The 23,277-nt window shown below is 38.5% G+C and overlaps 1 protein-coding gene across 1 annotated transcript in view; it reads left to right on the top strand.

Annotated features, from left to right (window-relative positions):
* LOC124788618 (eIF-2-alpha kinase GCN2) overlaps nt 1-23,277 on the top strand; it is a 312,712-nt gene that overhangs the window by 162,952 nt on the left and 126,483 nt on the right. Inside the window, exons 10-14 of the mRNA XM_047255891.1 lie at nt 2,266-2,503; nt 7,773-7,890; nt 17,885-18,031; nt 20,312-20,554; nt 22,143-22,291. Of these exons, the coding sequence (XP_047111847.1) occupies nt 2,266-2,503; nt 7,773-7,890; nt 17,885-18,031; nt 20,312-20,554; nt 22,143-22,291 (895 nt within the window). The remainder of the gene's footprint in view (nt 1-2,265; nt 2,504-7,772; nt 7,891-17,884; nt 18,032-20,311; nt 20,555-22,142; nt 22,292-23,277) is intronic.

Here is a 23,277-nt window from a genome sequence, read left to right as displayed (position 1 = left end):
CTGGTTACTGATCCCCTCTTTGTCTATATGGTATTTCACACTACAAAATGCTTTTCAAATTCTAAAAATAAAAGAAAGGTAATAGGAGGAGATGCAATTAATAACTTCTTAGTGACCATTGCAATATCTGCTGCCTAAACTAGAAATAAAATAAGAAAGTGTACACTGTTTGCTTTACCAGGGCTTCTGTAACATAATGGCTATTATATACAGATACCTAGTTTTAGAATGCCAAGTAATTTTCCTGTCTTGTAATGACATAGCTCGAACAAAGGTGTCACAAGAAGTGAATCCGTCTCATCCTGTGGTGTGAGTGATCCGCTCTTCTTTTTTAGTCTTCCCAGTCTTTCCCTCTCTCCTCGCTGCAGTAGGAACTATTAGTCCAAAAGTTAGGATACTGCATGTACTCTTAAGTGTATCTGCCGTACTGACACTGCCCCTGAAGTTAAGTACTGCCCACCAGTTCTGTCTCATAAATGTTATAGTTTCCTCAAGAAAATTTCCCTTTTGATAAAATTGTCTACAGAATTATTTTTACTGAGTAAAAATGTGAACAATGTATCACAGTGCTAAGGCACAGGACTCATATTCAGAAGATTGAAATCATTGTGGGACTGTCCTGGTTCTCCTTGGTTCACTTTAATCACATCAGGCTTATACTAGGGGGGCTTCATTCAATTATATCATTGTTTCATTCCAGATTTCCATCTCCATCCCTGTCCACCTGAGCTAATGTTTCATCTCTAATTAACTTGATGCTAATGGTATACTAAACTCTTAACCAGTTCCTTTCATAGACTTAAAATAATAATAGTACCTGACATCATGTGAATGAAAATAACAGCAACAAAATTTGATAGTAAATTAGTCCTCGGTAAGCTAAGATCATTAATATGACAAGTGTTATCTGCATAAAATTAACATTTTAAGAGTTTAACTTTGATTCCTCTCTCTCTCGATAATCTAAATCATTTCCAAAAATAACTTCAAAAGTAAAATTTGAAGACTAATTTGCCTCCTTCTCTGACAGCTTTCAGTATTCTGATCTTGTTTGTAACATAACATTCATACAGGCTAGATCGTTCTAATACAACTCACTGCTTTTCATTGCTGCCTTTACTGTGAAGGCATCACCATTTAAGCAGGCCAACAGTGATGTGATATTTAACTTTATCAAAAACCTCTTTGTAATCAGAAAAGCATGTAGTTTCCGAAGCCTTGGTTCATATAAGAAGCAGTCAGATGAAAATGAGACACACAGAAATATATAAGTAAATTTTTTATTATTTCAAAAGTAATACCCATAACTGTTAATGCATTTAGTCTACTGTGAGACAGCATTTAGTCCACTGTGAGACAAGACTGTCAATGCTGTCATGGAAAAATGTTTTGTGGTTGCCTACAGTACTATGACTGTACCCAGGCGAGCGTCTCTTCGTCTGAAGCGAATCGATAGCTTTGAATAAATTTATTCGAGGCTCCAAAAATATGGATGTAGCTTGGGGAGAGGTTGTGTCTGTATGGAGGATGTGTAAGGGCTCAGCTCTACTTCTCCAGTGTAGTTGAAACAACAGACATGCCAGCTTTTGGAAAGTCATGATGACTTTTTTGTACAATTGCAAGGGCCCTCTGTTCATCAATTTTCTCAAACATGGCACCGCAACTAACATGCAAGGTACGTGAACATTTTGAAAAAAAGTGTGCAGGCAATTCCAAATGCCTGTGGATGGGACCATCCTGTTGCAGAATAATGTCCATCCAATAGTTGTCAAGGTTTTTCGATTACACTGCAGACGTTTCACTGGGATGCCTACAAACAGTCCCGATGTCTCCCCATGTGGTTTCAAAATTTTTGAAACCCTGAAGAAAGACTTTCATGGCTGTAGATTTGCTTTGGACGAAGCGGTGCATGGTTGGGTACAGTCATGGTTCTGTAGGCAACCGTAAACATTTTTCCATGGCAGCATTGGCGTTGTGTCTCGTAGTGGTATAAATGTATTAAGAGTTATGGTGATTACTTTTGAAATAATAAACGGTTCACTTAATTTTCATATGACTGTTTCTTATAATAAGAGTAAAGCAGGTTAACTGGTTGGAGTCAGGCCTCTAATGTTAGTAATTTACATGATAGTCTGCAAGCTTCTTGTACAATGTATTTATAATAGTTGTTGTTGCTGGTGCTACTGTGGCCTTTGTAACTCTTTAACTTTGCAGCAAAGTGTGCACTGTTTTTAAACTTGTTATTGTTGTTCCATTTTTCTTCAGGTTTGGTGCGTGTTGGTGACTATAGTCTGGATAAACGATTATCAGAAATCTATCAATCTTCAGTAACTGAAAGAACTGAAAATACCTTTCCCCCATCATTGGGACGTGGTGGCAAAAAATCAGATATCTATCGATTTGGAATTCTTATTTTGTCACTACTTCGTGGGTGTATAGTGACAGATATGCTACCAGAAATACCTACATGTACTCCATCAGATCTAAGAGACTTTCTAGAGAAGTAAGTGTATATGATTAACAAAAGAAAGTTGGGTTTAGTATAGACAACACACAAAATCATGTAGACAATTGTTACAACATTTAGGATGCTTTCCATGCATGTAAAATGTTGCATTGTAATGCTTAAAAACAAGCTATTTACAAAAATAGTTTATGTGGATTACTGTTGTTTGTTTGATTATTTTATTGTAGATGACAGTAATACTCATCACACAGTATACATAATTTTGTATGATTTGCTTATAATACAACAGCTACTTGAAAAAATGCTGCCTGATAGATAGTAAACATGGTACATGGTTAGGAGAGGATGAAAAATAACCTATTGCTTAATAATATTAATTCATAGGCTCCTTGTAAAAAAGCTTTAAGCTTTTTTCCATGACTAAAAAGTCAGATTTGTGTAACCTCTGCATTTAATGCTTAGTAAAGTCAAACATTCATACAAAAAATATGCTAATTTCATATCTAAGAGTGGAAAGTCCAGGATGGAATAACATCAGTTTTACAATAAGAATAAATCGCTACCCACCATAAAGAGGAGGTACTGAGTTGCAGACAGGCACAATGAACAGACTGTTAAACATTTAAGCTTTCGAGTAAAAGGCTTTCCTCCAAAGTAGGAAATTCACCCACATTCACATAAGCAGAACTCACACATACGACCACTGTCTCAGGCTGCTGTGGCAGTATCACCCTTCTTTCATTCTCAATAAAATTCATAATACCGGGTGATCAAAAAATCAGTATAAATTTGAAAAATGAATAAATCATGGAATAATGTAGATAGAGAGGTACAAATTGACGCACATGCTTGGAATGACATGGGGTTTTATTAGAACCAAAAAAATACAAAAGTTCAAAAAATGCTCAACCGATGGTGCGTCATCTGATCAGAATATCAATAATTAGCATAACAAAGTAAGACAAAGCAAAGATGATGTTCTTTAGAGGAAATGCTCAATATGTCCACCATCATTCCTCAACAATAGCTGTAGTTAAGGAATAATGTTGTGAACAGCATTGTAAAGCATGTCCGGAGTTATGGTGAAGCATTGGCGTCGAATGTTGTCTTTCAGCATCCCTAGAGATGTCGGTCGATCACGATACACTTGCGACTTCAGGTAACCCCAAAGCCAATAATCGTACGGACTAAGGTATGGGGACCTGGGAGGCCAAGCATGACGAAAGTGGCAGCTGAGCACACGATCATCACCAAACAACGCGTGCAAGAGATCTTTCACACGTCTAGCAATATGGGGTGGAGCGCCATCCTGCATAAACATCGTACGTTCCAGCACGTGTTTTACAGCTAGGCTGGGGATGATGCGATTCTGCAACATATCGGCGTACCTCTCAACTGTCACAGTAGCAGTTACTAAACCAGAATCACGCATTTCCTCGAAGAAACAAGGCCCGCTAATGGTGGATGTGGTAAATCCAACCCATACTATGACTTTCTCGTTGTGCAGTGGAGTTTCCACAACAGTTCTAGGATTTGCGGTATCCCAAATTCTGCAGTTGTGGGCGTTGACAGACCCTCGGAGCATGAAATGAGCTTCATCGGTCCACAACACATTACTCAACCAATCGTCAACTTCCGCCATCTTTTGAAACGCCCACACCGCAAATGCCCTCCGCTTCACTAAATCGTCAAGTAACAGTTCATGATGCTGATGGATTTTGTACAGATAGCATCGGAGGGTACGCCTCAGTGCCAACCAAACAGTAGTGTATGGAATGCCGGTGTGATGTGCGACTGCGCGAGTGCTGACTTCCCCGTGCATAGACGAGGCCGCTACAGTCTCCATTTCTTCCTGAACTGTCTCAGTAGCATTACGCCTTGTGCTCAGTCGGCCACTACAGGGTCTATCGTCTAAACAACCCGTGGCTTCGAACTTCGAAATCATTCTCGCCACAGCTGCATTTGTCAATGGACCTTTACCCGTCCGACTCCCTTTCCTATGATGATAGGATCGTAACGCTGAACTAGCACATTCCCCTTCTGATAATACAGCTTCACTAAAAGTGCCTTTTCAGGTAACGTCAACATGCTGCGACTACTGGCACAATTGATTCTCTCTCTCATTACAGCTCCTTTTATACACAGACGTTTTGCTGTCCAGCACCATCTGTCGGACATTTTGTGAAACCCCCCCCCCCATGTCCAATAAAAACCCATGTCATTGCAAGCATGTGTGTCAATTTTTACCTCTCTATCTACATTATTCCATGGTTTATTAAGTTTTCAAATTTATACTGACTTTTTGATCATGCGGTATTGGCAGCAAGTTGCCATGGTTTCCTGCGAAGGATTTTTCATGGTCTGTTTTCACTCTCACCCTGCGAGACAACACAGCCTGCTATTTTGAGATTAAAGATTACTGTACTTAGTCAGATGACCAATTTACTTCCCGCTAAGACTGAGTGACCAAACCTCCTGTCCAAGTAATTAAGTAAACTAGATGATGAGAAAATTCTTGATATATTACACAGTTATAAAAGTTTCATTTAGAAATTACAATCACTTTATAAATTAAAATATTGGAAACACGCTATCTGATTCAAGGAATAAGGTTGCTTTAAATGTAATATCAGTACCTGTCCAAAAACACACTTTTTAATTGGTCGAAAATTTTCATTTCCTTTAAAGAAATTTAGCTTATTTGTATGTTTGTCGCGACTAGCACTAATGGTGATATCAAGAATGTTAAATCTTCTGAAAAATTTTGATAATTTTCACGCCAGAACTGCCTCATGTACTAATTTGGTGATATCATAGCCAGCTGCATAGACATCCAGATCCAGTTTTGCACTTATTTGAAGATAATGAAGTGTTATTACAATTGTCTTCAAATTTCAGTAGAACAACATGCTTTAAGTTACATTTTTCTACAAAATTTGTGGTTTCAGCATTGAATCTGATTTCTCTATGTAACTTGAACAGTGCTCAAGGCACTGTTATATATGAAACATACATGTGAAACTAAGCTTAACACTTCCGATACTGTGGATGTGAATACACGTCCTGCTATGCCACTCCCTAGATGCTGTGGACATGTATACACGTGCCGCTTGAGTTTTCCTACAGTGCTGTGGACATCTGTATCCCTCCTGAGTTGCTGACCTCTAACTGCTGTGGACGAATTACTTCCCTATCTTGGTGAATAAAAAAGATTTGGCTGTTCCTCATACAACATGTGCGCCTCATTGCATGCTATCATTTAAAGAAAAGAAAAGGGGGGAAAACAACAACAACAACTCGTTTCCATATCTTGAATTGCTTAAGAGATATGACAGTTGTTATAACCATATGATCACATTGTGCAAGTACGTGAAGGGGTGACCATCCACTGCACATAAAACCCAGTTACTCAATGACAATATGAAATACCATTCTGCTCTCAATTTCAATTAAAATATCAATATCTTACATACATTTCATTCACTGCAATGTATGGGCTAAAATCAGCCATACACAAAGTTTACACAATGCGTTTTGACCTCTGCAAAATCTATAAAATTTTGCACAAAGTTGTACTTAATTTGATGCAGCACAGTAACAATGGCATATAAAGAAATGAAACTCAGTCCTTTATCAAGCAAAGATATCAGACTGTAAGACATGCAAAAATCAAATGTTTCATCTAATAGTTTTCTTAAAATTAGGCAATTAGTGTTTCATAACAGCTGCATCACAACTCGTAACTCGAACACTTGAAAACTTCTGTTCAAACAATCTATGAACTGTACAAGAGGACACTGTACACACATATGAATCATAAATAAACAATAATTCGCTCTTGCCATTATTGCATTCGCAAACTTCACTATTACACTTAGGATGCCTGTTTCACTGCTCGAATGACACTGGCCAACAAGACACATATGTCTGTATAGTCTTCAGAGTAAAACCCACAAAAGGGAGGGGGGGGGGGGGGTCATAGTGGGGCCCTGTGGGATCCATTCAACTAGCAAGTGCAGCGTCCGTAGCTGGCCTGCAATACCCCGGGCAAGTGATCATCAATTAAATGGAATACACTGTATTTTGTCAATCACTCAAAAGCGTGTTTAAGGATACTACAAATTATTTTCCATTTTTAATGATTTGGTAGTTGTTATTGCTGAATCGAAAGATTGTCATTTACATGCTTAAGGGTAATGAAAAAATTAAGAAGATAAATTACTGTATAAAAGGGTTATATAATGAAGTTCAGTGGATTGAGTCTTTAATATACTGGTGGAACAAGCCTCAAAACAAAAAAAAACAAAAAAAAAAAAAAAAAAATCATTTCTCTATTGCATGTGAAGGTACAGCAAAAATGTTGTCATCTTTGAAATTGCACTGTAGGGGAAAAATAATTATATTCTGCAGTCAGATGTACTTGCATAGCGAAACAGGTAGTGGTCTAAAAAATCTAGCCTGCACAGGTCCAAAAAAACTCTTGAGATGAATGTTCCAGCATGCCATATAAACCAGTATAGTGCAGCGAGAATCACACAGTGCAAACATCCATGGTTAAGGACTTACTTAAAAGCATGACATTTGTCATCGGTGGTCCAAGCATTGCTTCATCCTGGATTATGTTTGTTCTAAGATGAGTCAAATTTATATCCTCATGAGAATGGATAGGTACAAAAATGGAGTACAGCACTTAGCCTGGCTCCTCAGTTCCCTGGTCCTACCATAACTTTACGCTTCTGCAATATTTTGGAGGCTAAGGGGCTTTTTCTAACTTATTATTTCTGTTTAGACTTCGCAAGGTAGGCACATAAGGGTTCATTGTTTTCAAGATATTGTACAACACATATATTTCTCATTTTAAGACTGGTCACAAGCTGAAAGTTTTGACCCAAAATAGAAAACCACTTACTGATAGTAAAATGTTTACATATAACTTTCTATAGGTGATAGAATAACCACTTATGTTAATGATGAAATAAATGTGAGTTTCCTGTGCCTGATTTTAAAGGATGCTCAGGAGTCTGTTGTTCATATGAAATGACTACAAACACACTGCAGTTAACACTTGAATCAAAGGTTGTGTTAGTCATACTACCTCCACTTTGTATGCTTATTCCTTTACTCTTAAGATGAATGTAAGTTACCGTTTCTTTGGAAGATGAAGTAACATTTGGACAATTCTTGTGCAAATAACATGATTGTATGTACTGACTATTCTTCTGGTGAATGAAATGGTCGTGAAGTCACTTTATCATGAGTGTAAAATATTGCATTTGATGGTTTAGTATTTTTCTTAAACTTTCAGATGTTTTGCAAAGGATGAACATACGCGTTGGAGTGCAGCACAGCTCCTGGAACACCAGTTTGTACGGATTCCCATTGAACGTCTTCCCAGTCCTTGTAAAAGTGCCGATGACGCACAGGTAATAGATTCTCTAAACTATTTGATAGAATGAAATATTAAAAAGAATTTCTTTGCTTATTATAAATGAAACAAAATTTCAGATAGTTTTGAAATAATGGAAACCATTGGTTCCAGAAGACAGGGAATGTAGTCTGTGATTTGATTGATCATTCATGTGGTGTGACTGTCATTTATTATTGTAGTAAAATAGTGTGTCATATATTCATCTGTAAAATAAATCAGGTACAGAAGAGCAAAAGTGTAAGTGCTACTGACTTTCAGTGAAGGCATGGTCTTATGGTGCAACTAACTGAAGTTTATGTATCACAATTAACCAATGTGATGGGCTCATTGAGAATACAAATGACTTTGGTAGTAATGGCACAGAGGATTCAGGACAAGAAGTTATCAGTGAGAAATAATTGGAGTCAATAGGTGACGTACTGCAGGCCTGACCTCCGTGTTGTCCTCAGTCCTCTGTGTTGTCCTTAGACAGTGGTGTCATTGAATGCGGTTGAAGGGGCATGTGATGAGCACATTGTTCTCCAGGCCATTGTTGAGTTTCTTGACCTTGCAGCTGCTATTACTCTGTAAAGTATCTCCTCAAGTGGCCTCATGTAGCTGAGTGCATTCTATTCCAGTCCTTCACCAAGGAAAAGTCATTTGAGTACCGGGAGTCAAACCCAGGTCCCCCACCTGGCAGTCAGTCGTGCTGACCACTCAGCGTCAGGTGTGGACAGTAGTAGTCAGTCACAAGTCCTAAATGACTGAGAAAGTCAAACATTGAAAAAGTATTTCCACAATACACATTTTTAAATACTTTGACAACAGTAAGTGTCCAAAACACCTTGTTTGTGCAGTCACAGTCTGATAAGAATTGTAATGTGAGAACATCTAGGTTGGATGACTGCCTTCAAAGCTTGTAAATAATTATGGACTAGAGATAACTCACTGAATAATAGAGGCCTTGAGTCATTGATACATATATAAACCAGACTGAAAATGCACTTGTTCCTTTATGAATGTTTTTACAATTTAAAGTACCTATACGGATATGTGTGTGCGCACTTCACCACTTACACACTTGTATGGCTGCATTAGGTTGGCTGAATGAAGAATATTGGGTTTGCAGTCCTGCAGCATGATTGGGGAGAGGATTTGTGTGAGGTGCAGTTGGGGAGTGGAGAAAGGAGGCAGGGAGGGGTGCTGAATGGGGCTGACAGCTCAGAGTGATGCAGCAGATGCATGAGAAGGAAATGCGTCAGTGACACTGCATCAATGAGTTTTTGCAGTGCGCTGTGAGGATGACATGGAAGAGAGGATTGGAAAGGGGCGACAGAACATAGGAAGAGGAAATTCTAGGGAAGAATGTGTGGGTGTAGGATAAGTTAAGTTAGGCTTTGTTCACAATGGCACCAACATCAGGACTTACCACTGACAACCATCACCCAAAGTCGGCTGATATTTTCAAATCAATACACCATTACATGCATGGTATCAGTGCATCCGATGTACAGACTTTGGACAATGGTCAGTGGAATTTAAATCAGTTTGTTTTATTTGGTTGAGTCGATCAACGCTCCCAAACTGAAACATAGATTCTGATAAACATTTAAGTTTAGTGCAAGAAAGGACTAGTTTGTGACATCCTGAGGATGAGAAATGTAATAACAAGTATAAGTCTCTGAATCCGTGGTCTGAAATTGCTACTTTCTGAGAAACCACAAGTTTTGAGCAACTTAAAACTTTAATAATAATTAATTGAACATTACCTAGTGTTGTATTACGCATGTTCTGTGGCTGTTATTTCAGCTTCTTTTCTGTACTTAAAATCCAGCGTGTGATGCAGGCGAAATCTGTATTGGAAATTTTAGGCACAAATTATAACTTCAAAAAAAATTGTGTTCAAATGAGAGAGGAAACATATATCAATTATGATGCTTAAAGTTACTGTAGTGGATTTATTGTTGTTGTTGTTATTATTATTATTATTATTATTATTATTGTGATATCTGGGCATTAGCTTTCTATGTATTATTACTGCTTAGTGCTGTTTTTATGCTAGTAGGTTGATGATTCTGTAATTTGAGGTGGCTCGCAAATGTGGTCTATGTGTTTCCACTTTTAAGTGCTTTAGGCATTCAGAGTATCTTATTCTAAAATTTATATCTGTCTTTTGCACACATGTTGAATGACAGCCATTGAATGTTAATTGACGTACGTAATTTTGCTGATTTTATATGAAGCTGTGCAGAGTGTTTGTAATCTTGTTTTTCGGTATCACCAGCAGCATCTCAAATGTGTAATAGAATGTTTCTTTCTTTACCTCATGTTCAGAAAACTTTTCTGGCAAGAGTGATTATGGGAGTGAAGTAGAATGGGTTACAATGACAGACCACATTTATGTAGTTCAGAAGGACTTGCTTGAGGGGGGAGGGGATCAAGATGGCACAAGTTGTGAAGCAGCTGTTGAAGTCAAATATGTTGTGCTCAACAATGTGTTCTACTATTGGGTGCCGTCTTAGCTCTTCACCTCAATTTGTTAGTGGCCATTCATTCAGATGGACAGCTGTTTGTGGTTATGCTCGCATAAAATACTGTGCAGAAGTTGCAGCAGAGCTATTACATGACATGCCTGCTTTCACAAAAGGCCTTGCGACTAATGTGACAGGATAAACCTGTGGTGGGTGGGAAGTAGGGGATGCTGGATGGGTGTATCCGACAGATCTTGCACTGAGTCTTGCACAGGGTTATGATTCATGTCGCAAGAGGTTGGGAATGGGTGTGGCATGGGGATGGAGCAGGATATCATATCATGTAGATTGGGTGGCCAGTGGAACGCTACTTTGGGAGAGGTGGGAAGGATTGTGAGTAAAATGTTCCTCATATCTGGGAACAGTGGAGAATAGTAGAAGTTCTGGTGAAGGATATAGTTCATTTGTTTCAGTCCAGGATGATAAAAGGTAATGAAGGGAATGCTCCTTTGCAGCTGATTCTAAGAGGCGGTGAGAGGATTAGAGGTGTGTTGATCTATCTGTGAAATAGGTTTGGGGATAGTGCCTGTCTGTGAAGGTCTTAGTGGGACTTTCAACTTAATGGGCAAGGGAATTCTCATCACTGCAGATGCTCTATTCACGGGTGGCCAGACTATGTGGGAGTGAATTTTTGGAGTGGAAGGGTGACAAGTATCAATATGCAGGTATTGTTGATAGTGGGCTTTATATGGACAGTAGTGTGAATGGAATCTGCACTTCAAAGTCTGGTCAGCCCCAAGAGACTAGAAGCAAGTGGTATTATGACAAAGACACTATGGATCAATAAATATTAGATGAGTGTGATGATGCCAAATGAGCTACATTGCAGATGTGTAAGGGAGCTGCCTACCCACTAGTGTTAAACATGGAGATGACTCTGTAAATATTTGAGTGGCTGCTTTATGTAGAAATTGCTGCTTTGTGGTGTTACCTCAGTCCCATTAGTAGTTTCTTATGGCTAAGGATTATGTAGACGTGACAGACACATGATCTTATGCACCTTACTCTTTTAGATCTTCTATCCTACAGAGAGAAAAATAATAATTCTGGTCCGAAATGGTATAACCATTAAGATTATCTCCTGAAACCTGTGCAGGAGTGGTAAGACAGAAGAAGAAAGGGGGGAGGTTAATGGTGTTGCTAGAGATGGCTGCGAGTGGGAACAAGCAAAGATTCAAGCCTTGAGGTGTTGCAGGGACTCAGGATGTGCACACTTTAGAAAAGCTGCTGCAAGATGTGGAAAGGGAAAGATGCAAGAAGCAACCATAGCTGAACATTATTAACAGTTTGTGGTAGCAAACAATATTTAATGTGATTTTTGAATCCAAACTGCACTAGCTGAAAGTCAAACATGAGCTCATGACAAACCACTGCTGTTTAAACTACCTGCTAATTTTAAAAAATCTCTAATATAGTAGCACATAAAGTTCGCAATTTAACTCAATTAAATGTAGAGCTACACCATGCCACCAAGCCCCTGGGACTAATTGTCAAATTGGATTTCATCTTCTGATTAACATATTAAGCTGCATGGCTGTGTGAGATAATTTTGGAAACCTCATAAAGCTTATAAAAAAAAACAGTCTTCAAAACAAGTTCAAATCAAGAAGAGTTCAACAAGTTTTGCCTGTATGCTTCCCTAATACCACTAACTATAATTGCTTCCATTGCACAACTAGCTACTTCATTGGCAACACAAATCACAGAAATAAGACTCCCAAAACAGACACTGAAACAAGTCTAAGAGTAATTGGATGCCCATACACTAATTTGTATTACTGCATCTGTGATCTCCCTCCCCCCCCCTCTCCCACCCCCCTCCCCTCTCCCTCACGCCCTCTCTCTCCCTCCCCTCCTCCCTCCCTCCTCTCCCTCTCCCCTCTCTCTCCCTCCCCCTCCTCCCTCCCTCCTCTCCCTCCCCCCTCTCTCCCCCTCCCCCTCCTCCCTCCCTCCCTCCCCCCTCTCTCCCCCCTCTCTCCCCCCTCCCTCCCTCCCTCCCCCCCTCTCTCTCCCCTCCAGCTGTGTGTGTGTGTGTGTGTGTGTGTGTGTGTGTGTGTGTGTGTGTGGCAAGATCAATATTTTATCTGTTGGGCAGCATTACTTTATTTTGTTTGCGGAACAATATGAACTAATGCCATGCAAATAGAATTAGTATTAAAGAAGTAATGAATTAAAATGTCGTGCCTGGTGTAGCCTGGTGTAGTAAGTTTATCGCTTACTATGTTTTTGATTTTCATGCCATTAAACTGCCCCATCAGACATGACATTTTAATTTATTATTTCTTTAATACTAACTCTATTTGCAACACATTTTGCAGACAGTATTCACACATACCACTGAACGTGCCTGCAAAATTGTATCATTTTACTACACACAATTCAGGAGATATGATGTCATAAACACTTGGATGCTTAGAAACAATTGCACCATGCATAACTTTTCAATTTATAACCTCTTTACTACTAACTCTGTTCCCAACACGTTCCACAATCATTATCTACAAAAGCCACTGAATGTACCTTCAGAATTATATTAGTGCATGACCACACAGTTCTGAGGGACATAATAAATACTGAGTTGTGTGAAAGTGAAATTGCAGGGTGAAATTTGCTAGAGATTTAGGTGAAATATGTGTACAAATATGTGATATGTGCATACGTGGGTGAAGCCACAGCCAGAAAGCTCTTTCTAACCCATGAAATGATCTCAGTCAAACTTGGTACGCATGTCACTTACTATCAGGAGAGAAATAGTGTGGGCTTAAGAACCACTAACCTCCTATTGGGTGGGAGTGATGGGACAGAGAAGGGTGGGGGAAGAGGAGACAGGCAAGTAGAAGATTGGAGTAAATGCGTACCCGGGCAACACTGGGTACTCAGCTAGTGTAAACATAAAACAACCGCCACAATTCAGCAAAATTTTTAATCTTAACATGTACATTGTTAGACAGTAAGCTGATAAAAAGGTAAAAATTTCTCCCATTTTTCACAACTTCAGTTTTCAGCTCTTTAAGCACAGCACAGCAATTCAGTAAGTCCCCAACAATCGTTTAAGTCCTTCATTACTTCAGTAAATTTTCTTGCTGATAAAACTTTTTAGATCCATCCTACATGGCAAGATTATGAGCAGTACAGTGCACAAACATCGTTAAGATTCTTCTTTGCATATTCATGACTTAAATCCTTAGAATTAGCCAGAAACATTTGATGCCCCATTGTAATACTGGCCTTTGAGTTTTGAGGGTGCAGGATTAAAATACCGTTTATGAGATTAAACAAGATATCTGCTGAAGTACTATCTGCAGAAATAACCTTGAGACAAACAGAGACTTGCTCAGTTTGGAACATGACATAAGTTTCAATCAATAAAACCGAAAAAATTCTGCAATGCTAACCTGACTTGGGTCAAGACATACTTTCTTATAAGCTCACACTTAGATCAGAGCTGAAGCTGGACGTTTGTTCATCTGTTTTTTGGTACCCAATCAGCTGCATGGAGGAGTGAAATGATGACAGGGTCAAGGCGAGATAGATTTTCCAGGTCTCTTTTGTTGGAGACAGTAGAGAAAGACTCAGATGTTAGACTGAGCAGATAGATATGGAGATGATAGGAGAAATGAGCTTTTGCTGCTTTTTTTATTGCTGCTTCACATGTTAACAGTGAACATACAGAAGAGCACAGACATTGAATTATAAAAACATAGATGAGGCTTGCTAGATTCTCCAATCAGAAACCTGAGCAAATGGCCAAACCGGCCTATAACTTTATTCGAAGATTCAGATATATACAGTAATCTATGGAACTAAAGAGCATGAACCATGGAAATGCCACATTCTATTGTTCTAATGCTACCCTTATGTTCAAGTGCTTGTCACAGTGTAAGTGACATACAGACAGACATAGGTACACGTAGACAAAAGTATGATGGAAACTAGTAACCCTAGCTAAGAGGTACTTATATGCAAGCTTTGCAAGTCCTTAGTGCACAAAGTTAATCGAGTTTGACTGCTCGCTTAGCATCTGCTGTAGGTTCGTCCTTCCAAGACAGCTGTCCCATTATCTCTTCTATTCACTGGAACTCTCGAACTCTGCCTTGACTGGCATTTGAGGACTTCTAAATATGATGCTGAGGCAGTTTGCTTATGAATGATATATAACTGCATCGCTTTTTACCGCCCATTCTTAGTCAGTGCGCGTGAAATCAGTGGTTTCTCAATGCATGTGACTTCTCAATGGATTGACGAAAGCGGCTTACACTCTGCACCTCTACCTAAGTTACAAGGCTTACAGCTAATATTCATTCTTAGATGATTTTTCTCTTTTTTCTGGCAACCTATCACACTTTTTGTAACCCAGATTTTAATTCTGCCACATCACGTAAAACATCAGAAGTTTGAATTTTCATTGTCATTTTGGATTCTCGTACCAGAAGACCATGTCTCACCAGTGTCTTTAACGTGCTGAATATTTCCAATAACTCTTTTTGATTATCCACCATTTGTTTCAATTGAAATGACAATATCAGTTGAATGACTTTAGTAGTTTCAACATTTTGGAATGCTTCAGTGTAATTAATAGTAAAAGAACTTGTTGCATGAATCTTTATCCTCTGTACTTCATGTTTCCTGTTTGAAAATCCATTGTCAATCCAAACATTCCTCGATTTTATGGCCTGTTGGTCAGAACTGGCTATTAACTTTCACTCGCACACTTTGGTAATGATTTGAAAAATTCCATTTATTCGTTTGTCAAAGACAGCAAACTGTTATTAAAATCACTATAATGCTTTTTGTAAACAACAGGAATTTAAACTACATGCATTGGAGTGTAAAAATATAAAAGCACATATTTGGATTTACAGTGTAGGTCTTAATTTTGTGTAAATAAAAATAATATTTACACTTCAAAATTATTGGAATTTCTTTTAAAAACAGAAAAGGCTCTGTGATTTTAAAGTACACTCAGGATTTTCACAGTTGGCTACATCAACATGTTCATCACTAAACAACAATAGTCCTAGATTCTCTTCCCTATTCTGCTGCCTAACTGCTTCAAGTATGCTCTCCTCAATTTTTCACTTGTTTGTCACCGCAAATCTGTCCATGTCTGTTGTGAATGCTTTTACAATGAAAGGGAAACTTAAGATATAACACTGTTCAGCCTTTTGTAGACAGTCTCTTCCAGAATGAATGTTCTCTCTGCAGTGGAGTGTGCACTGGTCTGACACTTCCTGGGAAATTAAAACTATGTGCCGGTCTGGGACTTCAGCCTCGGGCATTTGCCTTCTGCAGGCAAGTACTCTACCAACTGAGCTACCCTAGCGTAACTTACAACCTGTCCTCACAGTTTTTCTTGTGCCAGTACCTCATCTTGTACCTTCCAGTTTTCACATAAGTTTTCCTATAAATCCTGCTTGACTAGTACTCGTGGAAGAAATACTATTGAGGAGATACTGCTTAGCCACAGCCTGGGGGACTGTTTCCTGAACAGGCTGTTGCCAAGCCATATATCCACAATATTGTTTCTTCTAGCAGTTCTAACTGGGCAAGATTCACAGGAGAATTTCTGTGAAGTTTGGAAGGTAGGAGGTGAGGTGCTGACAGAAGTAAAGCTGGGGGGGAGGGGGGGGGGGTCGTCATGAGCCATTCTTGGGTAACTCAGTCAGTAGAACACTTCTGAGTCTTGATCTCTTGATCTGATACACAGTTTTAATCTGCCTGGAAGTTCCAGTTACTTACTTTCTTATATTATTCTTCACTCACTCGGGTGCATTTCACTTGGTGATAAAGTAAGAATATCTGAGAAAGACAAATGTTTACTGATGTTCTTATGCTAAAAGTGCACTGAAAATCGACTAGCCATGGCTACAGAAAAAACAGTGTCTGATGAAAAATTATTTTGCTAATTTTATTTATATTATAAAATTGGTAGGCAATATGTCTTTAATAAACGTGTAATAATATGAAAAGCTACTTTTACTGCTAGCGTGTTTGCTGTTTGTCACCAATAGATGCTCAGTTAAAACCTCAATCATATACTGTCTGACAAAAAAAGTTAAGCATGTAGAATGGGAGAATAAAAGGAAATGAAACCTGATGGGTGATAGGGTATGTGATATTATTTCAGTGATTACAAAATTGATTCAGATTTACAAAGAACTTCACAGTAGGGGCCCACTGACCACTATGGCATTTACCCTACTGGCCTGCATGCACGCACTGACCCGGTTCGAAAGGGTGTCATAAAACCATTGTATCCTCGTCTGAGACAAGTTGGCCTGCAATTATTGTAACTGTTCCGTGACATCCTGGATACTGGCACTCTGAAGGAGTTGACATCTGATCTGAGTATCTTGCTGGCTATGGGAGTTCCTCAGTATTACACAGACATGTATTTCCTGCTGAAAAATGACATGATGACAGTGTCACACGAGAGGTAACACATTGAGGACTCAGGATGTTCATGATGTCCTGCGTGCCTTTAAATTTCCCTCAATCTCTGTTAGTCATGATCTAAAATCATACTTGATGGTTCCCCACACCACAACTCCAGGAGCTACACAACTATGCATCTCCAAAACATTGGAAGAAAGTTCCCCTGGTCGTCTCCATACTGAGAGTGTCATCATTGGTAAATCAGAAACATGATTAATTGCTAAACGTGATGCGACACCTTACATCAGTAATCCATGCCTCCTGATCACAGCACCATTCCAAATGCAGCCATTGTTCTTATAGTCTCAACTTTCACATCCTTCATACGCTGTACAAGGTCTTGTAACAACACTAAACATGAACAACACACTTGCACTCTAGTGGTCATTCTAAAAGTTGCAGAAAATTGCAACTTTTATCATTTACATTCATGCTGTTGGAGTGAATGTGCACCCCGGCTGTATCTTCTGGTTGTTTCACCTTTTTGTCTGGCTGTGTCTATTTTCATAAATGCTTGTTTTCATACACTGGGAGAACTGTGGTGGAGCTGGCATCTTTATCAGAACAGCTGCTATACCTCATGATGATTAACAGCCATCTCATCACTTGAGTAAGCTACTCTTTAATTTGGACCGTAGCATTCCCAAATGTGGGGTACCAGCTAAACCAGTATGTTAGGTTAGTAAAGTCACGACACATTTGTGATGCTGCTGCCCCACTTTGGAATGGCAGCTCTCCCAAAGAGGAAACTACTATTGTCCAACATGTTGGAGTGAATGGGTTTCTGCTTGTATCTGGAAGAGCAGCTTTTTTAAAAGTAGGAGAGAAGTCACTCTAAAACATAAGTATGCCATTGTAAATACAATTAGCATATCTGCTCCACAAACATTCTCTCAGTATATATTATGTTTACTCAAATCCATAGTAGGTATTTTACCAACTGTAAATTTTTTGAGTGGGTGCAAGAACCTGCTACATCCATACCAGCCATCGTATCTGCACATATTATTAATTATTCAGAAATATTTTCTTGGTATGTCTTAGCAACCTGAGGATGAAACGTTTGAAGAGGAACCTGATACTGATATTCACATGATATTGCCAACCAATCTCAAGGGGCAGTCCAGAATCCAAAATGAGTTTGAAGTGCTCAAGTGGCTGGGGAAAGGAGCATTTGGTGATGTACTGAAGGTAATAAAAATCATTGAACATAAGCAAGAAGAATAAGAAAGTGCATAAATCATTTTTCCATTGTTTAGTTCAGGCACATTGTTCTTATAGGACTTTTTTGTTTCCTGCCTTGATGTTAATGTAAAGATTTAACATATATTCACATGAAGTCTACCGCTCTTGCAACTTGTCCTTTTTTGGTGTCATTATACTTCACCTTCCACAAGTTCCTAGGTTATGAAAGCTTTTAAAATGTTCATTTAGTCGGTCAGTGTTGGATGTTACAGTCATGAGACTTTCTTCTTTGACATCCATTTACAATGAATTACTGTAGTAAATATCAGTAGACTGAATACCATGCTTATATTTATTGTGCCCCTGTGAGGGGGAGGGGGGGGGGAGGTGGATTTGTAAGTTTCTGGCTTCACAGAGAAAGAATGAAGTCAAAGGTTGAACATCCTTGTGCATCCACCCTCCATCTTCTCACTCTGGCTAGTACACTTTTTACATTGTTATTGTAGCTTTTCTAGGCTATTAAAAAAAGAAATTGTGTCATAAATGGTCAGACCAGCTCTCGGTAGCATTTTTTATATCCTCATTGTTCTTTAAATGAGAACTCTTGAGGTGTTTCTTCTGGTTAAGAATCAAGAGGTTGTCCAAAGAAGTCACATCATTAGTTGATGGCAAAATAGGATGTTTGATTTGGCAGCCACGGTGTGGGGCATGTGCAAGTGTGCTTTGTCTCACAATGAGAGGTTCCCTCTGGTCAGCTTTCCATGTATTTTGTCTTAAATTCCTGCCTCACCTGGTCAAGGAAGTTGGGATAATACTCTCAGGTTATATGTCAGCCAGAGGTAGGCAGACCACCATCAGGAAACAGGTACCATGACTGTTTTGTCAGATGTCAAGGTGCAGAGTTTCTTTGGATGTGGAGACCCACTGTGGTGAAATTCTTGTGATTGTTCCCTAGTTTTGGGATCAGGTTTCATCTTCAGTTAGTAACTCAGCCAAAAAGACATTTTTACCCCAGAGTGGACCCAAAACGCTCTGACTATATTCACTTGTGTCTTCTCTTCATTATTAAAACATTTCAGCATCCACTTCACTTCCTCCTGTTTAGGTTATTGTTAATAAAGAAGCTAACACAGCCCTAGAATATGTCCAGTATCTCAGCTGTATTATTCATGTTTATTTACTGATCCTTATCAATTGGCTTGTGGATAGTATTACTTGTCGCTGGTCTGATGGTGTGGGCTGCCCATGTTGATCAGTGGTGAAAAGCCCAATCTTGAAATAAGACTCTTATGGTGTTAACAGTGTTGTAGGAAGAACATGTCTCCCTTGGGATGTGTGACATCTCAGTGTGGAAGTCCTTGGCAGATTTTTCTTGGATTAACAAAAACTGTATGTTGATCTGTAACTCCACAACAAAAACTTTGTGATCCCTTACAACTCCATGAATCTTAAATTGCCCTCTCAGACTCCATTTGAAATTAAAAATAGCTATAATAATTTAAACAAATGTTATGTTTACATAATGAGGTATCAGCTGTTAATAAGGTACAAAATTCATTTTTCAATTCAAACTGCTAGGAAGTTTTTCAGCCCCCCCTCCTCCACCATTAAATGAAGTCAGTATTTTCCTCTTTGTTGGCACCATATTAACATAATGAACTTTGCTGCAACATACCTGCAGTTTTAAGATTTTCCTGTAAAATAACTAGGCTTGTGGTGTGTTTCAATTGTATTACTTTGCCTAATTATTGTACAGTTATTCTCTATTTGTGCTTGTTGGTTGTGTTATGTTGGAGACAAAGGTATTTCAATTTTTACTTTCAATAATTACTCACATTCTTGAATGTGCATGCTCCTCATTAGTCGAATGACTATTGTCTGTCAAGTCAAAAAGGGATACTAGCATAGCTCACAGAAGAACAACTGATTTACTGACTCATATTGGTACATCAATTAAACAAGTCTCTGATACAGATTCGAAGGGAAGTGATCAAAATATTAGTGCATGTACCCTTCTCAGTTCAGGATCATAAATTTGTCAAGCATGCTTTTATTATTATTATTATTATTATTATTATTATTATTCTCTCATAACTACAAAATGGGTCTGTGGATTGGAATATCTGTTTTATGGTAGATGTATTACTGTGTTTGGAAAATTATAGACAATTGAGACTTTGACAAAGTTACTTTTGTAAAACATAGTCCACATTATTATAATAGTATTTTGCTATATGTCTCTTTAATTTCTACACATTCTGCTTAGAAAAATTCCCTGTTTTCCAGGTTCGGAACAAATTGGATGGTGGTGTGTATGCTATCAAACGTATTGAATTGAATCCCAAAAATCGTCAGTTGAACCGTAAAATCACTCGAGAAGTGAAGCTGCTGTCCAGATTGAACCATGAAAATGTTGTGCGCTACTTTAATTCCTGGATTGAAAGTGCAACTATTGAACAGCCAGCAACAACAGTTAGCAGTCGGACACCTTCACCTGCTGGAACCCAATCGAGTCAGAGTAAAATGAAGGTCAGAAACTTACCTTCATAGCCAACTATAGAAATCTAATTTATTTACCAGTGAATAAGTTCTGTCGGTTGTGTTTCTGCTTGCCACTAGCAAAAACAATTATTGCACATTGAAGTAGTTTCAAAAATAAAAATAGTTTTACAAAGAGAGAAAAAATTTGATGGGTTCATCCCTACTTTCAAAAATTGTAGAGTGTGGGATATTTCAAAAACTAAATCGTAGCTGGCCGCGGTGGCCGAGTGGTTCAAGGCGCTCAGTCCGGAACTGCACGACTGCTACGGTCGCAGGTTCGAATCCTGCCTCGGGCATGGATGTAGTGATGTCCTTAGGTTGGTTAGGTTTAAGTAGTTCTAAGTTCTGGGGGACTGATGACCACAGATGTTAAGTCCCATAGTGCTCAGAGCCATTTGAACCATTTGAACTAAATCGTAGAAAATCTCACTTCGTTTATGATAGTATAGTAGTATTGTACCATTGTAACAGACACACAGCAAATACCATTGTAACAGACACAGAGCAAATGAGCCACCTGATGACATTTTATTACTAACTAGAAATGAACAACTTCAACACTGCACCAAGGAAAAACTTTGTCATCTTCCTAGGAAAATTCAATAAGAAAGCAAATTCAGTATGGCAAGTTTGTTTTGTGTTTGGTAAGATAAGGATTTAGATTTGATTAATAGTCAGTCACAGATTTAGTATGTTCAGTTGCTTAAGAATTGGTCTACTTCCAAAGCAAAAGAACAGAGGCATAATATGAATCAGAATTTTTTTTTTTTTTCTGTCTGTTTCTTATGTCTATTTCTTACCATCAGTAGTAGCCTGTCAACTATAACTGTAAATGAACAAGACATGTCTAATAGGAAAAATGGGGCGCAATGAGCCTTGTCAACACAGTAATTTTGGAACTACGTTGCATTTTGACTAAAAAGATCTTGTAAACCTTACAAGAGCAATTGCATGTATGACATAATAGTCACATTGGCAGATTTTCAATTATGAACGTTCGTTAAAATTAATAAATACTTTTTTCTGTAACCACTAATAGTCATAGTTTGATCATTAATGGAAAAATTATCAGCACCCTAATCATGATTTAGTGTGATAACACAAATGAGACGCAATTTGCCAACAAAAGGGTACAACTTAATGAAAGTGAAAGATGAATAATGAGAGGTTCCAATCTGCTCACAGAAATGTTATTAGGAGAGAATCAGTAGACAGAAAATGAAGATTGGATTGTTGAAATCTTTCCTGAAATGAAAATGTCATAAAGAGAGAAAAAGTCATGGAAAGCGAAAAAAAACTACACCAATTTTTCCATGTGGAACCGGCATTGTGAAAAGGGGGCAGGAGGGCGGGGGGGGGGGGGGGGGGGGGGACTGAGAGGAATGTAAACCTTTATATGTCTACTGGTCTACTGCAGAGTTATGAACACTTATAATACACAGTTAGTCTTACTTTTTTGTTGTTAACAAAACATTGTAGCTATACATAGAGTACAAAGGCTTGTTTTCAGAAAATACAAGAAATAATATATTTCATAATATGAATTATTACACCTCAATCATTTGTTCTTTTACAGACCTTATTGATTCCTGACTTTGAACCACCACCTCTGAAAGAACTCAGTGTGGAGTGGAGCGTATCATATGAAAGTCATGCAAGTGGTATCCTTGATGGAAATGTCAGTTCTGAAGAAAGCTCAGAAGATGAAGAATGGATCAGTTTTTTGTAAGTGGAAAAATACCTGCAGTTGGCTATTGCAAATACATGAATGCTTGCAGCTTCAAGATAATAGTTGGAAAAGGGGACTTAGAAGATTATGTCAAGTCAGTCAACACTCTTTTGCATTCTACATTGTGTAAGCAGCAAGCAAGTGAAAAGGATGATGTTATCACATCTCCTACCAGTGGTGAGGGATGGTCTGTTATTTGCTATTGTTGCTGTTATTTGCTGATTTGCAATCAGTGCCCTGGCATTCATCGTCGATTGTTTTGTATGAATAAGGATGTGGTTATGAGTGATGATGGTGTGAGGGAGCAGTGTAGAAAATTGAAGGCTGTTCGCATAGATGTGCATGTTGAGAGTGGTCAAGACTTTCAGATGTGACTGATTAACTTGTGCAACATATTGACTCAGTTGTACATGTAAGTTATCTGTTCAAAATTTCCAAACTCTCTGAAGAAGTACCTCAGATTTCACAGACAATCCACTTTAACATTGTCAAAGAGATTTTATGCTACCACAAGTTTTGTGCACTGGAGGTACCAAAATGTCTTGCTAAAAACTGAAAGAGTGAGTTCAGCCTTGACATTCCTCTAGCACTGATACAAAGAGGGGAAGGAATTCATGGACAGAATTGTGGCTGGAGATGAGACATAAGTGCAGATATGTGAACTTGGAAACTAAGGAACAATCCATACAGTAGAAGCATACTAATTGCCCAAAGAATCCCAAAAAATTCAAGAAGACATGGTCGAACTGCAAAATGATGGTTACTGTTTTTTTGTGATTGCAAAGGAATTTTGACAACCGATTTCATTAGAGTAATACCTGAAAATACTGTTAATGAAACTCCAAAGATATATCTAAAACAAATGGATGGGATGATTACCGAAGGAATCATGACTGCCTGTCCATATGAACAAAGGAAAACTCAGACTTCTTGGCTGAGATATTTTACAACTCCTCCATATAGTCCTGATTTTGCACAGTAA

This window comes from Schistocerca piceifrons, chromosome 1 (genome assembly GCF_021461385.2).
Source record: "Schistocerca piceifrons isolate TAMUIC-IGC-003096 chromosome 1, iqSchPice1.1, whole genome shotgun sequence".
Lineage (NCBI taxonomy): Eukaryota > Metazoa > Arthropoda > Insecta > Orthoptera > Acrididae > Schistocerca > Schistocerca piceifrons.
Note: the sequence above shows the minus strand (reverse complement) of the source record. Positions and strands in the feature narration are given on the sequence as shown.